Genomic DNA, 18744 nt, shown 5'->3' with positions numbered 1-18744 from the left:
AAATCAAACTTCTTTTTTTTTTTTTTAAAGATTTTATTTATTTATTTGACAGACGGAGATCGCAGAGAGGCAGGCAGAGAGGAAGGGAAGCAGGCTCCCTGCTGAGCAGAGAGCCCGATGTGGGGCTCGATCCCAGGACCCTGGGATCATGACCTGAGCTGAAGGCAGAGGCTTCAACCCACTGAGCCACCCAGGCGCCCCTCAAATCAAACTTCTTGACATGAAAACTATGTCTGAAGTAAAAAATATATTGGACGGAACTAATAATAGTTTAGACATTGCAGAAAAAAAGATTGATGAATTGGAAAAGACAGACCAATTGTAACTATTCAAAAAGAAATACAGAGAAAATGACTTCAAAAAGGAAAGTAGCAACAGTGAGCTTTGGGACAACTTGAAGTGGTCTAATATATGTGTAACTGGAGTCCAAGAAGAAGGAAGAGGACAGAAAAAAATATTTAAGAAAAAAATGGCTGAAAAATTTTCAAAATTGATATTACAGTAAACCCATCAATCCAAGGAGCTCAATGAACCCTATGCACAAGGAACACGAAGAAAACTACTGGAAGGCATATCATAATTAAACTGCTCAAAATCAATGATAAAGAAAAACCCTTTAAAAGCAGCCAGAGGAAAAAGGCAATATTACCAGGGGTGCCAGGATGGCTCAGTCAGTTAAGCCTCCAACTCTTAGTTTCAGCTCAGGTCATGATCTCAGGGTCCTGGGATTGAGCCCTACATTGGGCTCTGTGCTCAGCAGGGAGCCTGCTTGTCTCTCTCCCCTCCCCTCTGCCCCATGATTTCTCTCTCCCAAATAAATAAAATCTTAAAAAAAAAAAAAAAAAAGACAACATTACCTACAGAGGAAAAAAGATGAGTGTGATAGCATATTTCTCATGGGAAACAAGGCAAGAAAAATGAGGGTGGAGCAACATCATTAAACTACTGAAAGAAAAGAAGTATCAGTCTAGAATTCTATATCCAGAAAAAAAAAAATCTTTGAAAAAGGATGTTCAGACATTCAAGAAAGTCCTATGGAATCTACAGAAAAGCTATCAGAACTAGTAAATGGATTTAGTAAAAGTCTGTAGAATACAAGATTGATACACAAAAGTCTAATGTATTTCTATATACTAGCAACAAATGATCAGGAATTAAAATAAAAAATATATTTAAAATAGTATAAAATTCAAAATAATTAAGGACAAATCTGTCAAAGATATGTAATACTGAAAACTACAAAAATTAATGAGAGAAATGCAAGAAGACCTAAATAAATGGAGATGTATACTGTTTGCGGACTGAAAGACCCAATATTGTTAAGAAATCAATACTTTCCAAACTGATCTTTTTACTTAACGTAAAATCTTTATAGCTTTTTTTGGTGGAAACTGAGATTGATTCTAAAACTCATTCTGAAATGCAAAAGAATCAGAATAAAATGACAAAGAACAACAAACTAAAAAAGAACTCACCGTCCCTGATTTTAAGACTACATTAATCAAGGTACATTAATCAAGGTAGTGTGGTATTGGTATGAAATAAACAGATCAATGGAACAGAACAGAGTCCAGAAATAGACCCATGTGTATTTCAACAGCTGATTTCCAATAAAGGTGAAGGGGCAATTTAGTGAAGAAAAGAAAGTCTTTCCAACAAAACGTGCTGGAGCAACCGGATAGCCATAGGCAAAAAAGAAATTTAATTGGTACCTCAAGCTATATACGAAAAAGTAACTCAAAATGGACCATAGATCTAAATGTAAAACCTAAAACTATCAAACTTCCCAAGAACAGAATAAAATCCTTGTGACCTTGGGTTAGACAGATTTCTTAGATAAATCACAAACTGATAAACTGGACCTCATCAAAATTAAAAACTTTTATTCTTTCAGAGACATTCTTAAGAGAATGAAAAGACAAATCACAATGTGGGAGAATATATTTGCCAGTCAAATATCTGATATTGTGACATGTATTCACAATACAGAAAGAACTCTAAAACTTAGTATGAAAACAATCCAATAAAGAAATGGGCAAAAGATGTGAATGGACACTTCACCAAAGAAGACATACAGATTTAGCGTATACGATGATGCTCAACATCATCCGTCAGTAGGGAAAAACAAACTATAACTACCATGAGACAACACTACACATCTATTAGAATGGCTAAAATTAAAAGGACTGACCATACTTACCAGAGAGGTGGGGGTGGGGAATGGGTGAGATGGTGAAGGGGATTATGAGTATACTTAATCTTGATGAGTACCGAGTAGTATATGAAACTCTTGAATTGCTATATTGCACTAACTATATTGAATTGCTATATTGCACTAACTATATTGAAACTAACACTGATGTTAACTAGACTGGAATTAAAATTAAATAAAAAGAAAGAAAAAAAAAGATTGATCCTATTAAGTATTGGCAAAGTTGTAGAGCAATTAGAACTCTCAGACATTGCTGGTGGAGTGCAAAATGGTACAACCACTTTGGAAAACGATTGGCAGTTTCTTAAAAAGTTAAACATATACCCACCATATGATCTAGACATTCTAATTCTAAGTACTTAACAAAACAAAACAAAACAAAACCAAAACCCCAAAATATATGTCCATAAAAAGACTTGTCTACAAATGTATATAGCAGCTTCATTTGTAATAGCCAAAAATTGGAAACAACCCAATGTGCTTAACAGGTGACTAGATAAATAAACTGTGGTATATCATACAATGACTACTACTCAGCAACAAAAAAGGGAGCTTCTGTGGGGCACCTGGATGGCTTAGTTGTTTGAGCATCCAACTTTTGATTTTGGCTCAGGTTGTGATCTCAGGGTCATGGGATCGGGATTCTCTCATTTTTCCCTCTCCCTCTGCCCCTCCTCCCACTCATGCTCTTTATCTCTCTCCAAAAATAAATAAATAAAATCCTAAGAGAAGGGGAAACTACTGGTAACATGCTATAACATGGATAAATCTCAAAATAATTACACTGAATGAAAAAAAAAAAGAGCACATGCTGTATGATTTCATTTATAAAAATTCTAGAAAATCCAAATTATTGGAGCGTTGGTGGTATAGTGGTTAGCATAGCTGCCTTCCAAATTATTTTTATAGTGACTGAAAGCAGATTAATCCTTACCTGGGAACTGGAAGGAAGGGCTGGGAAGGAGACTTTACAGTGAGGCACAGAGTCACTTTTGGGGTGATGAATTTGTTCATTATCTGAATTGTGATTTTTTTATGGGTGTGTACATGTGTCAAAATGTATCAAATTATACTTTAAACATATCTAGTTTATGGTATTTCAATTATAAAGTCATCTAAATGCTTCATTCTTATTTTGTAAAATAATGAACTAGTTGATCTTTAAAGTTCCCTCCAGGTCCAATAATCAGTATTCAATGATTCATATTATTCTTTTTAATCAAAGATAGAGGAAAAATACAGAAATGAGGAGAAAAATGAAGAAAGAGGGAAACTCGTGATTCTAGACTCAAGTCAGACACAAATCTTAGACCAGCAGTAAACTGCCAAAGCTAAGACACATTGCCACATTTTATAAACTTTAAATATAAAAGTATTTTTAAACAGAGAAGGAAGCATGTCATACAATTCAAAGTACTAAAGAACAAAATCTCTTATACTTAAACACAATATTTTTGTATTTTTTGGAGTTTATTCATATACACTTTCTCATTTGACCTTTGCCTATCCCATGACGGTAACAGATAACTTACCATTTATCAATGCATTTCTGACAAAAGCTGTGAGCACAAGGCAGGATGAGGTCAGCTCGACCATCCATGCAGATACAACACTCCTCCTCATCAGTCAGCTGCTTCACCCTGCAATGTGAAACTGAGCTGCAGCATAAATCTTCTCTGTTGTCATTATGCTTTAACTTTGTCTCCATTGTCCTAGAAAGCATTATCAAAAACCAATGTACTCTCAATATAAAGCAAAACATGACTCATGCAAAATCAGACTAAATTTTAGGGATCGCAAATATATTTAGGGAAGAAGTACTAAGAGGGACAAATTTCACAAAGAAAGGCTGGGTAATAGATAAATGCTGTGAAGATCAAAAAGAATATACAAATAAAAACTGGAAATACTCAAGTCTTTCTGAAAATAATAGTCCAACTTAATCATATCACATTTATATAAATGAACTCAACTGACAGAAGATTTACTTGCCATGCAGGATACAAAGCTCTCTAAAATATGGACCTTGCCCTTGGACATTACCATGCTGATGGTGATAATGGGCATATACATGAAAGAATAACTTAGTCTTAATAATCAGGTGCTATAGGAAATACAAAAGATAGGAAGTTTGCTTCCTATCTTTCTCTGTCCTTAAGGAGCTTTCATCTTGGGAGGAGATATTGAACCTTCTACTCCAGCCCCAGTGTATGGCACCCCAAGTCAGCGAAGTGCCCTTGCATGTGGTATTTCCTTTTCCTGGAATGTCCCTGTGAGTCTGATAAACTCTAACCCTAGTAACTCAGCTCAGAATATCTTCTCTCCACTCTCAAAACCAATATTTGCCCCAATTAAAGGAATTTAAAATACTGCATTAAAAATATATTGCATTTTATTTGGCCGCTAATTGGTCTAGCTACAAACTCAAAGTTCTTTGAATACAGGCAGTTTGTCTTAGGTTCTCAATAAATGTTTCTTAAAGTGATTTTAATTTGCTTTTATCCTTCATGCTGTTCTACAATTTTCAGGTTTTCTTTATCAAGCATGTATCACTTTCATAATTATGCAAAAATGAAATGTTTCAAAGTATAGTCACTAGACTATAAACTTCTTAAAGGCAGAAGGTATCTCACGTTTTTATTCCCTGCTGTGCTTGTACTACTATATACAAGACATTGAAATACCACTGTAGTTGGTGGGAATGCAAGCTGGTACAGCCACTCTGGAAAACAGTATGGAGGTTCCTCAAGATGTTAAGAATAGAGCTACTCTATGACCCAGCAATTGCACTACTAGGTATTTACCCCAAAGATACAGAGGTGGTTTAAAGAAGGGGCACAGGCACCCCAATGTTCATAGCAGCAATGTCCACAATAGACAAACTGTGGAAGGAGCCAAGATACCCTTCAACAGATGAATGGATAAAGAAGAGGTAGTCCATATATACAATGGAATATTATTCAGCCATCAGAAAGGATGAATACCCACCATTTGCATCGACACGGATGGAACTGGAAGGGATTATGTTAAGCCAAGCAGAGAAAGACAATTATCGTGTGGTTTCACTCATACGTGGAACATAACCAATAGCACAGAGGACCACAGGAGAAGGGAGGGAAATCCAAAGCGGGGGGTGGTATCAGAGAGGGAGATGAACTATGAGAGACTATTGACCCTGAGAAACAATCTGAGTGTTTCAGAGGAGAGGAGGGTTGGGGGAGGGGATAACAGGGTGATGGGTATTGAGGAGGGCACGTGCTATGATGAGCACTAGGTATTATACTTAACTGATGAATCACTAACACTACATCAAAAGCTAATGATGTACTATACAGTGGCTAACCGAACACATACACACACACACACACGAAATATCATTTTAAAATTTGTCAATTTGAACATAAAAAAGAATATAAGCAAATGTCAAATATGCAAGTAGTAAGTGCTAAGAAGGAACAAATGAGTATTAATGAGTATTTCAAATTTGTTGGAAAGATGAGGTTGAAAAGTGACATACCTTCGACAGAGGACATTGTAGGTGAATAAACAAAGTTGTTGAGGTAGGAAAAAAAATACTTCTGGAGTGTGTATGTAACAATCTGATCCCTGAATGTCAAAATATGCTTAAACTTATTCTGAGTGGCAAACTAGAATCAGAGTTTGATTAAAAGAAAAGTGAACCCCCACTGAAATAGTATTTAGGAAGACTAATTGGGAATGCAGTATGGGACATTTTAGAGGGAGGAAAATCAATCAGACCCTTACTTCAGCAATTCACTTGGGAGATAGGGCCCAGTAAAGGGACATTACAAAAGACAAATCGTCAGGATGTGGGTAATAGGTTAAACCTACGGGCAAAAGAAGGAAGCCACTGAATCAAAGTGGGGAAACTGAATGGAATGTAGATGGACACGCATCTCATTTTCTAGAAATATTCAGTTCAATGTTTCCGCATCTCTTAGGTGCTACATTCTGGACCAGACCCAGATGAACTGGGGTCTCTGCTTTTGAGCAGCTTACAATCTGTCTAAGGATGTGTCAGTAGCAGAGACTTCACTGAATCCAAGACGAGGGACAGAGTTCTGAAGGTTAGAAGGCTGTGAAGAAGAGCACTGCTCTGGACAGAAGTAAAAGAAAGCACAGGAAACACAGAAGCAGCCAGCGGAAGCTGTACAATGTTCACTTGACTTCTTGCTACCTTCCTAGCAGTACACTAACCAGAAGAAGGAAGGAGAAAGGGTCTTGCTCTAGTTGTCCTTGTTACACCACTTGTAGAATGGAATCTTGAGTTCTACGCCCTCTACCCTGAAAGATATATTGACAGATAAAGGATTTTCCAGGAAAGCCTCTGGGATAGGAAAGAGACCCAAAGAACAAAGGCCAAAGGAAGTGGGGATGTTCATCCTGCAGAATAGAGGACCAGTGAGAATCTGATTAATGTTTTCAAATTTTTGAAGGGCTGAAGCGAGAACAGATTTGTTTGGTGGGATCCAGAGGGCACTGCCACTGAAATAAGTAGAATACAGTAGTAAATTTAAAATAATGAAAAAAAAATAATAACAGTGAACTCTTACATATTATTACATGCTAGGCCCTTTTTTAAGCATTTTACATATCTTGACCCACTTAGTTCTCTCAAGAATCCTATGAAGCAGATACTATTGTTATCATCCTCTCTTAAAAAAATGAGGGAAAAGAGGAAAAATAGTTTAATAACTTGTCCAAAGTCACACAGTTAGGAGTAGAGTCAGGATTTGAACACAGGCAATTTCGTTCTAGAGTCTGTGCTATGCTGCCTCAAGAGAGTCAGATTTTGGCTGTCCTGAGGAATATAATGTGAAAGGGAACATTTCACAGTGATTAGAGCCATCTGTGTAAGAAAGGGCTTATGTCTGTGTGGCACTGAGTCCCATATACCTTCAGATGTTCAAGTGCAAAATGTGACAAGACTACTACTCAAAGTCTTACTAGTGGATCAGCAGCAGTGACTCCATGTGGGAGCTTGACGGACTCTCAAGTTCCTCCTCGAAACCACTGACTACAAAGTTTAAGAAGCACCGTGGTACAGATCTTTACTCATTACAGAGTAATAATGCAGAAGTTAGGGGCATGGTTGTATTGCCAGCCTCATCTGAATGTGAATCTCGGCTAGGCTAATTTTTAGCCATGTCATTTATTTGTCTAAACCTCAGATTTTCTGAAATGGACCAGTAATTGTATCCCCATGGGGTTGTTGTGAGGATTTAATGAGTTTATATGTAAAGCACTCATCAAAATGCTTAATACACTGTAAGTACTCAATAAATGTAAACCATTAACAAAAACATGTATCAGATATAAGACTAAACCAAATAAATATCCTTTAAAACACCTTCAACTTGAAAAGTCTGTTTTTCTATGAACTAGAGTATCAGGATAGAACTCAAAACCAAAAAACATACAAAGGCAGGAAGCAGCCCTAATCTACCAATGAGGCACTGAGTTTCCAGGGATAACACCCTTACCTCTTTCATTGAGATGACTACAACAAGAAAAAAGTATTACTTTCATTTGCTACCACACAGTTTAAATATCCTGGTAAGTCCTATTCTCAGCTTTCAAGATACTTAAAACAAACAATAACAACAACAACAACAACAACAACAACAAAACTGCCATTCTGAACAGGGAGAGGAAGAAAAGCAGAAAATCAGGCACCTGTCTGTGAAAGATTAACTTTACAAAATACAGAAAAGAAAACCCTAAACACCGCCTATCATGTTCTAAAACTCACTTGGCATTTCAGTACCACTTGTACAACCCAAACCCAGAAAACCAAACAATCCTACAATGATAAACAGAAAATGACAAATGGAGATACAGATTTACCACAATATAGTTTTGGAAACCAGTTGGCTAAGAATGGACCAGAAAATGCAACTGTAAATCAAGCAATAAAAGAGAAATTCTTGCTAAGCATATTCTTAATTTTAAGGTAAAAAATACTGTCAATACAGATTTTTGCTGTCTATTCAGTATGACAATAAGACAGGATATCAACATGTCTGGATACACGTAAGACTTTTTCCAATGAGGCATTTACAAATTTAAATTATGGTCATGGTTGTCAAATAGCAACAGGTGGAAGCTTTCACATGCCAAGAGCATTACAGAGAAGGAAAAGAAAGTTTAGATAGAACAATAATACATTAGGCCTGAGTAAACAAGCACCATCAAAGAAAACTCTGGCTGACTTCATTTCCTTCTGGTAACTCAGTATATGCAGTTCGTACACCAACTACTTTTTCATTCCTGAATGGTCTGCCAATATTTACAATTTTTAATGCTCCAATTAGTCAGATATTTTAAAGGAAAACTGGAATGATTTTGCCAGATTCTAAGACCTAATTCCCTGAAGTGCTTTGACTAATAACATAAATACCTGTTATAAGAGAGATATTAATATCCTTTGTTATTAAATATCCTTTGTTATTAAATGCAAGCATGTAGAGTGGAGAGTGCACTCATGGAAACTGGGTTGAAAGAAACATTAGCTGGTGTGAGCCACTTTAATTTTTCTTTAATTTAGCACTCTAACAAACATCCTGAAGTACAGAATAATCCAAAAGCTTATCTGGGATACAATACAACTGAGATAAAAAGTAATGATTCAGAAATCACAAGGGGACCAGCAAAAGTATTACTGAGATTTCAGTAGCTTGTATATTAGAAAACAAGAGAAATATGGTTCTTATGCATTCTATACCTTCCCATCCAAAGACTAGCCTGACAAGATGTTACAGATGATGAGTTTTCATCTTGGTCTTCAGAAGTGGAGCTCTGGGCCAATACTCCTGATGCTTGACTTGTGATGTCTTTATAAAGCTGAATAAACTGGTACAAATTCATGATCCGTGATGCTTCTACAATGCCAGTGCTTTTGTTGATCTAAAAATAAAATTTAAAAAAAAAAAAGGAAAGAAAGAAAAAAAGTTCATAATTTCTATGGCCATTTTTAAAAAGTTTTAATTTACATTCCAGTTAGTGAGCATACAGTGAAATATTAGTGTCAGGTGTGGAATTTACTACATACAACACCTAGTGCTTATCGCAAGTGTCCTCCTTAATATCCATCACCTATTTTACCCATCCCTCTTCTCTGGTCAATTTTTCCCAAAAAGGGAGTACAAGTATTTAGTCAAACACCGTAGGAAATAAAAGTTTTCAAAGTTTGTAAATTACCTAACAAGAGAAAGAGTCTGAGCAAATGAAGTGGAGTTCAAAGTACTTGCACACATTTATCTCATTTGATACTCAAAATAACCCTGTAGGGTTGATTAGGCATCACCCTGTTTAGAGTTGATGAGGTCAGGTAACTCTCCCAGACCTAAAAAATGAATTTTAGAGATCAGTATTGACGATTCTTTTTAATTTCTTAAAGAATTTAACTAAAAGATTTATTTGAATCCAACACCCACATGCCATTCTACTATACCTGAAACAACTGCTTGTTTTCTTGAATACCTTAAGTTCTAGTTTTTGCCAGAATTTCCAAACTAAAGCAAGAAAATTACACTAAAGTAAATGCTAACAAAAAGTGGTTGAATTCTTCCCAGGAGGCTAGTTTGCGTTTTGGCAAGCACCCCTCTTTGTTTTGGCCAAAAATTCATTTAATATGAAGTGGAACCAGTGGCCTACAGATTGTACCTCTCCTCACTTGAGCTTACATTCTTTTTTTTTTTAAAGATTGTTTTTATTTGACAGAGAGATAGATTCAGAGAGCACAAGCCTGGGGAATGGCAGAGGGAGAGGGAGAGGCAGTCTCCCCGCTGAGCAAGGAGCCCAGTGCAGGACTCAATCCCAGGCCCCTGGGATCATGACCTGAACCGAAGGCAGACACTTAACCAACTGAGCCACCAAGGCAAATCCCTGGAGCTTACATTCTTAATGTGAGGAGATATTTGGGGCAAGCGTGAGGTAAGAGATAAGGAGAGAAAATATTGCTTTCCTAAGACTTAGGGAGTCATAGAGTGGGTCACATATTTTCTTTTGAAGTGATCAAAGTGAATAGGGTTGAAAGGGTACTGCTCTTGGAAGAACCTGAAGTAATCAGTGACAGACTCGCGATGTGAAAGACTTTGTTTTTCTAGCACAGGGGATGGTAAGGAAGAGTATGGGAACAGAAGCAATGAAATCTACTAAGTACATATCAAAGTTAACAAACAATATCAGAAAAAATTTACAAAGAAATGAATGCAAGAAGAGGGAGAGAAGGCCTTAAAATTGTGCAGAGTAGGTTCTGAAATGTGTTCATGGAACCGGGCATATGGGAAGGTGAAGTAGATAGGTTACATATTAAAAAAATTATTATATCAACATTTCAATTTGGAATGAAAATAATAATAGTTGTAACTAACATGTATCACTTGTTTATTATTTGAGAAGGCAGTGAGAAAAAACTAAGAATCAATTATTAATCAGATTCCGTACTGTGAAGATAGTGGAACAATCTCTAAAACTGATGACATTTGGGGAAGGTAAAATCTATATGGAGATGCAAATATGTATGATTCTTTGTAATAAAAGATTATATATGAGATAGAGGACAAAAATATAGAATCAAAGGTGACAGGAATTCATAGAGGCCATTACAATAGACTTTCAGAGCTGAGGAAACTAGACGAGACTTCCTTTGGAACTGCAGAGTTTGGAAGAAATAAGGGAATAATTCCTATAAACTTGGTATTTAATGGCAAGACTGATCAAACTAAGCTACTATAATCATAGGATTCATGCAACAAATATTTACTGAGTACCCATCATATGGATATTATGCACATAACTATGTACTGTGTGCACCGTTCTAGGCACTGGTGACCTAGTGTGTATAAACAAAACCCCTGCCCTCACGGAGGTTACACTATAGGCAGGAGACACAAAGTACAGATCAAGTGAAATGGAAATAAGTGTTATGGAGGAGATTAAATGGAGAAGAAGATATACTGAAGGGTTGTAGGGAAGGCCTCACAGAGAAGGTGATATTTAAGAACTGGAAAAGGAGCAGGAATGAGTCATTTGAGTATCAGGGGAGAGATCATTCCAGGCTGGAAGAATACGAAGTGTGAAGGCTGTCATACAGAAGTGCACTGGGTGAGGAACATGAGGAGTCCAGCCAGGAGTGCAGGGAGGCTGGACTAGAATGAGAGAGGGAATGAGAGTGGTAGAGGATAAGGGTGGGAGGAGGAGGCGAGACAGAACATATAGGACTTCACTAATCATAATAATAACTTTGGTTTTTATCATAAGTGCATGGAAAGTCACTGGAAAGTTCTGAGCCAAGGACTAATATGATTTGATTTCATTCAAATGAAATCATTTCATTTGATTTCATTCCACAGACTGGTTGCTGTGCTGAGACTAGACAGAATTATGGGGGGAAGGGCAGAAGCAGGGAGACCAGTTAGGGGGTTGTTAGCATAAGCCTTATGAGAGATGATGGTCGCTAAGAACAGGGTAGTAGTAGTGGAGATGATGACAACTGGCTAGATTCTGAATATATTTTGAAGAGAAACCCATCAGGATTCATTTATGGATGACTGTGGGATAGGAGAAAAAAAGAGAAGACAAGGATGGCTGGCGCCAAGGTTTTGGTCTAAGTAACAAGATGGATGAAAAGAATACAATTTATGAAGTTTCTTAATAGCCATCTTAGTCTATAATTTTAATTAACCCATTAATTTTTCTAATATTAGTCCCACAAAATATTTCATTCAAACATCATTTAGATTATTTTTTATAATGAATTAAATACTGTTTGAAGGTAATAATGATAGACAATGACAGTCAAGAAAAGGTCTTTTTGTAAATACAGAAGGTGATAGTACAATTGTTTAGTTGCTTAAGATTAAGAAATTAGAAATTTCCTCTCAATCAGGTTTTCATATAGGATTTCAATTTTTTTTCTAATGTTAACACTGACTTCTCATAGATTCTTTCAGTAAGAACCTAGGGAATGCAAATAAAACACTTCTTTGGAGTAGACCTAAAAATCAAGAAAAATTACACAAATGAGAACTCTGCCTGCCTACTGAGGGAGAAAGAATCTCAAGTAGACTCTGTCAGCGTGGAGCCTGACGCTAGGCATGATCCCATGACCCTGAGATCATAAGCTGAGCCGAAATCAAGAGTCAGCTGCTTAACTGACAGAGCCACGCAGGCACCTCTGTATAGGCCTTTAATATTTGTGCTTTTCTACTTAGAATCTTAGGGAAGATGTTTAAGTGCATACAGATGTAATGGTTAGAGATCCTGAGGTGAAAAGAATTTGACTAACAGTAAATTAACATCTTAAACATTAATTCTATGTTTGCCAAAGAGGAGCAACAGAATACCAAGGGATCGGAAGACTGATATTCATATTCCCACAGCTCTCTACAATTTATACTGGTGTCTTCAACATGAGCTGAGTACTTTATGAGGTAAAGATGGAGAGAGAATGTAATTTAGGTATTACACTGTATCAATCAACAAGGAAAACTTCAGCCTATCCCAGTCATTTAAAATGAGAGTAGTTCTTCTACAGATTTTTGTTCACTCAACATATACTGAGTTCCTACCAGATGCAAAACAGTACAGGCCATAAGAGATAAAAGGATGAATCTAGACAGAACTCTTGCCCTCGGGAGCTTATTATCTACTAGGGGAGCTTAGAACCTAAATAATTTTATTCTTAATGTAGAATTTAGTTTATGAAGTATAAATAAAATGCTATTGGAGTTTGGAAGAGGCAAGAGAATTTCTATTAAGGAAGACTTTATGGATGAGATGGTATTTGAGTCGCACCTTTAGAGACATTAAGTCTAACCATGCAGGAATAAAAAGATGTGGGAGAAACTATCACCTGATTACCCACACGCCATTCCCACTTTTCATTGCCAGCAGAGCCCTGATTTTGTTTTTGTGTCTCTCACTCCCTGAAATGACTCAAGAGTCACTCCTGGTTAGTCTAACCTAAACCAATCATGGTAATCGTAGCCCTTTGGTCAATGTGTAAGAAGGGGACATGAGCTGATAGTGATCCAGTGAACTAAGAAAAGGGATCTGCTAGGTCTTTGAATTAACCAATCTGGGAGCCACTTTGTATCAGGATTTCTTAAAAAGTGAGAAAATACATAGTGTTTTTCTTTAAACTAGTGTAACAGGAGTATTCTGACTTGTAACCGATAGCAATTTAATGACAGAGGAATGGACATTCTAGCTGAAGGAACCAATGAGCAGAGGCTCATTTCCCACCGGGTGGGAAAGTAACAGCTATACAGCCTTTAATTAGTTAACCCTGGTGAGACTGAAGTGCAAAAGGTGATAGTGGTAACTGAAATAGAAAAAATAGTCTAGGTTGGTAGATTGTTCAGGACCTTGAATGTCAGGTCAACAAGCTGGGACTATTTTGTTGCCAATGAAGAACTGTTGCTGAGTTTTAGCCAGGAAAGTGATCTGATGAGAGCTGTGCTTTAGAAAGGTTATCTTAGAATTAAGAGAAGAGGGGCGCCTAGGTGGCTCAGCGGGTTAAAGCCTCTGCCTTCGGCTCAGGTCATGGTCCCAGGGTTCTGGGATCAAGCCCCGCATCGGGCTCTCTGCTCAGCAGGGAGCCTGCTTCCTCCTCTCTCTCTGCCTGCCTCTCTTCCTACTTGTGATCTCTCTCTCTCTCTGTCAAATAAATAAATAAATAAAATCTTTAAAAAAAAAAAAAAGAATTAAGAGAAGAGTCTGGAAGTCTGGTGATTAATCACAGAATCTAAGGTAATCTGGATGAGAAGAGAAGCCTGAACTATAGTTACAGCCCCCTACAGGGCATGGAATCTGTCTTATGGATAAACTTAAAGTGAAACCTGGTAGAGAGAAAATTGACAAGATCAGAGAGCTAATTACTGTGGAGAAGGCAAGAAAAGGAGCCAGAATGTTTGTTTTTCAGAAACAACCTTTATGGCTAGAGTTCTTATAAATTCACCCTTGTGTCCTTTGAAGTTGACTTTCATATAATCCTGAACATTATGTGCAGTGTAAATTTGCAGCTGTGGGATGATGGGAGTATGGGAGATACTGAGCCTGTCTGAACAGATTTTACAGGTTTTTAGCTCAGTTCTTCATTTCTTCTTTACTTTATTCCTTTGCAAAGTCAAAAGCTGAGGATTCCCAGAATTCTTTAGAGTATGTGCATTAATAACACTGTAAAAAGAAAAAACCCTAATGAATTTAACATAAATATAATATAAACTCAATAACAAAAACAAGCAAAAAAACCCAGAAAATGGACAAAATATGTGGTTGGTATACAAATTTTGAGTCTAGGAATCCAAGTATAAATAACAAACAGGATGTTGGATCAAGTTGTCAGTATTTCAATGTGAGTTCTGTTACTATGATTTGTAACATATTATATACTGTATAAAGTTACACTGCTGCCCACACTAGTACCACATTAGCTACCTCTGTAATAAATACAAAAATTTTTAATGATGGTTCTCTGACAGCTATCATATTGGTCTTCAACATTTGGATTTTAAAAATAATCAACATAAGGAAAGCAGCATGGCAGTTCCTCAAAAAGTTGAAAACAGAGCTACCCTATGACCCAGCAATTGCACTATTGGGTATTTACCCTAAAGATACAAATGTAGTGATCCGAAGGGGCACGTGCACCTGAATGTTTATAGCAGCAATGTCCACAATAGCTAAACTATGGAAAGAACCCAGATGTCCATCAACAGATGAATGGATAAAGAAGATGTGGTGTGTATGTGTGTATATATATATATATACATATATATATACACACATACATACACACACAATGGAATACTATGCAGCCATCAAAAGAAATGAAATCTTGCCATTTACGATGACGTGGATGGAACTAGAGGGTATTACACTTAGCGAAATAAGTCAATCAGAGAAAGACAACTATCATATGATCTCCCTGATATGAGGAAGTGGAGATGCAACGTGGGGGGTCTGGGGGCTAGGAAAAGAATAAATGAAACAAGATGGGATCGGGAGGGAGACAAACCACAGGAGACTCTTAATCTCACAAAACAAACTGAGGGTTGCCGGGGGGAGGGGGGTATGGAGAGGGTGGTGGGGTTACAGACACTGGGGAGCGTATGTGCTATGGGTGAGTTCTGTGAAGTTTGTCAACCTGGCGATTCACAGACCTGTACCCCTGGGGCTAATAATACATTATATGTTTATAAAAGAATAATCAACATAAGTAAATGTTTAGTGTGGATAGACCCAGCTAAACGGTATTAAACTATGTTGTATATTCTCTCTAAATCAACTGTAAACTTTAACAAGTGCCATTCACCTTCAGGCACTTAGCCAAGTATGGAATTAACATCTCTCTGTCTTTGCTTCTCTAAACTCTTTAAAGTTCTTTTACTACTTAAGTTGATTAGAACATCTAATTTGACCAAATATCCATAATCAATCTTTCTACACTTAAAGCATAGTACTGGCAATCGACCCACTGGAAAAACATGGCATATTATTTGGGTAACCTCCAGGGTCCATGACACTAAAGAAAAAAATGTTCTTACCCAGTAGTTCTTTACAGATTGATCAGGAATGGAATTGAGGGCATTCGTGAATGCTCAATTTATTATTTACATGCATATGGATGGTTTTATTGTTTGTTTTAGGGCAGGAGTTGGGGTAAGAGAAGGCCTAATAAAATGCATTCCTTCATTTTCAACAAAAGGTTTATGGCCTCAAAAAGATTAATTACCACCTCTCTAATCTACCCATTGGTGGATGAGTCTTACTCATACTCTATGACTGCTGCTATTACATTTTTTAGCAATACTCAATTACCTAAGATTTAAAAACCAACTAAAAGACAGTACACTGATGGCGAAAAATCCAGTCTGTAACTAAAAATTTCTAAAAACAGAAATGAAATATCACACAAAAACCAAAACAGAAAACCTAAAAATACCCAAATCTTTCTAATGGATTTTTAAATTATTAAGTGAATGAAGCTATTCTTCTTAAAAGAAATGATCTCCTAAGGTAACTTTAATTTTTAAGGAATCATCTTAGAGCTAAGTAGGGTATTACCTTAGGATTCCACAGCCAGCTAAAATCCGAAAAGAGAGGTAGAAGGGTAAGAGGTTACTACCACCTCCTTTGATTATAAAAATCTCTGCTATATGGCAACTATATAACCAATGAGATCCAAACAGTTAACTGGGAAGGCAATAACACTAACGAAACTGTGTTTTATAGAGTTTTACAAATAAATGTTAATAATTAGCAAATTATTAACATTTATTTCTACTATACTACACTATTAAATGTGGTTCTAATCACCAAAAGAATTTAAGTTCAGAGTTGGAAGTCTCCATCATTCTCACCTTGGTACAGACCACACGTACAACGACTTTCCAAAAGGCAGAGGAATCAGACCCAGGTTGTACCTCAAAGAGAAGATGTTTTTCCTGGCCAGAAGCCACTTTAGCAGTTCTGCAAAGAGAAAACACATTTGCTAATTTTATGAAAAGTCTTATAAAATAATGGAGCTATGAAACCAGATTCAAGAAACACTTTATAACAGAGAAAAAAATTTGAAGAAAATACAGAGACAGATAACAATAATGATCATAGTAGATTCTTAAACACTGGGATGGAAATGTTTTGATTATAAACATACAACTAAGTTTTTAACATCAACAGCATAGCTGACAGAATATTTACAAATCTTTTTATGCCCTTTCTCAATGATTTTTACTTTATTTATTATTAATTATTATTATTATTTAAGATTTTATTTATTTGAAAGAGAGAGAATGAGAGAGACAGCATGACACCGGGTAGGGTCAGAGGGAGAAGCAGACTCCCTGTTGAGCAGGAGGCCAATGTGGGACTCGATCCCAGGACTCCAGGATCACCTGAGCCATAGGTGGTTGTTCAACCAACTGAGCCACCCAGGTGCCTCTCTCAACGGCTTTTAAATGTTTAACAAAGACATCTAGAAAAAACATGCCCAAGGAATCAGGTACTTAAAGAAATTTAGCTAGTTTCACTTATCTACATTTTGACTATTGCCTTAGATGTATAAAGTGTGAAAAAATCTTGCTCTTGGTTGAGTCCTAATTTAAACAACAACACACACCACTCTGAAAATTTTCTTTTTACAATTTGGGACTGGATCAAAGCAAATGATTTTGAGACACCTTAAATCCAGCTTTGCTGTTTTCCTCTAGCAGAGTAATTTTAATTTAGAGAGCCATAGGATTCTAGCATAAAAATATAACTTTTAGAAGATGATTCAATATCTTCTTATTAATGCCAATTTAAATTAGATCAAAGATATACTTAAGTATTGTGTCTCCCTTTCATCATTAGTCACATTTCTCTTTGAGCACCAGTGGGGATATCACCTTTGAACTAAACGATGTACAGCTAACTAGAGACCACTGACAATGAAGCAACTAGCCCTAGGTAGCAAAGTCTGCCAGTGAAAGTAATTTATCTGCGCCAGTACCCAGCTGATTTCTAGCTATCAAGCCATGCTTCTTCTGTATAGATTTAGCTTTATAATTCTCAGGCAGCATTGCCCTTGTGAAATGCCCAAATCTGACCCATGGAAATCAGTTTTAAGAACTAAATCCAGTCAACATCCTACGCTAAATAAATAAAAGGAAGATATTCTTTACCATCATTTTTTTACTACACAGTAAGCTTAGCTTGTGTATCCTTTTACAGGACATACTTATCTGGCATTTAAAGCCAAAAGGCAAAAATTTAAAGAACAGATGGTTTACGTATAGAAGTTCCAAGCCTCTAAAGGGATGGCAAATGTCATTGACTACTCTTCATCAGAATCAAAACAATAAACTTAAAAAAGCATTCCATTCATGATACTATTAAATTCTTAATCCATTTTTACTCCTTAAGAATATGGTCCCAGAAGTAATGCCTCAAATATTACCATTTGGATAATTTAATAAATAAATAAATAAATAAATAAATAAATAAAATGCCAGAGTTTTATGACTATATTTTTATTATAAAAGATCAGACAATACATAATTATACACAGTAAAATGTACAATCTCCCTTTCCTGTCTCCCTTTTCACCAATTTTCCAGAAACTTAGTGTGTATACTTACAGTTCATTTTCTATGAATTTATATATATATTCATACAGGATCCATCCATATATCCATACAGGATTTCTTTCTTTCTCCTTTTTTTTTTTTTTAAATGAATGATATCCACTGTTTCTTTTTATTTTTTAAATTCTTTTTAAAAAAATTTAAATTCAATTAATTAACATTAATGTATTATTAGTTTTAGAGGAAATTTGATGTTTCTAAAAGAAACTATCTTCTAAGATAACTAGCTTTTAAGACATTCTTTATTCTTCATTACTGGATAATAACAGCAGATTCTATTTTAATAGCTTCTATAGAGATCAGTATAAAAACTGATATAATAAAGGAAAAATTCACAAAGAAAAGGCACAGTTCTATTAGATATGTACTTTAAGAAGG

The 18744-nt window shown here is 36.2% G+C and overlaps 1 protein-coding gene across 7 annotated transcripts in view; it reads right to left on the bottom strand.

The window, feature by feature from the left end:
- Positions 1-18744, bottom strand: part of RNF141 (ring finger protein 141) — a 39298-nt gene that overhangs the window by 8144 nt on the left and 12410 nt on the right. For 4 of the 7 annotated variants that reach the window (XM_080817810.1, XM_080817808.1, XM_080817809.1 and 1 more), the window contains exons 3-5: positions 16603-16711; positions 8958-9139; positions 3745-3852 (exon numbers count right to left, since the gene is read on the bottom strand). In XM_080817810.1, coding sequence (XP_080673936.1) covers positions 3745-3852; positions 8958-9139; positions 16603-16711 — 399 coding nt within the window. Of the gene's footprint in view, positions 1-3744; positions 3925-8957; positions 9140-9433; positions 9579-14159; positions 14417-16602; positions 16712-18744 lie in introns of those variants that run through there. The other 3 variants (XM_080817807.1, XR_013967612.1, XM_080817812.1) reach the window with 3 other exon arrangements.

This window comes from Martes martes, assembly GCF_963455335.1.
Source record: "Martes martes genome assembly, chromosome: 10".
In the NCBI taxonomy this organism is placed as follows: Eukaryota; Metazoa; Chordata; class Mammalia; order Carnivora; family Mustelidae; genus Martes; species Martes martes.
The sequence above is the reverse complement of the archived record's forward strand: the minus strand, read 5'-3'. Positions and strand labels throughout refer to the sequence as shown.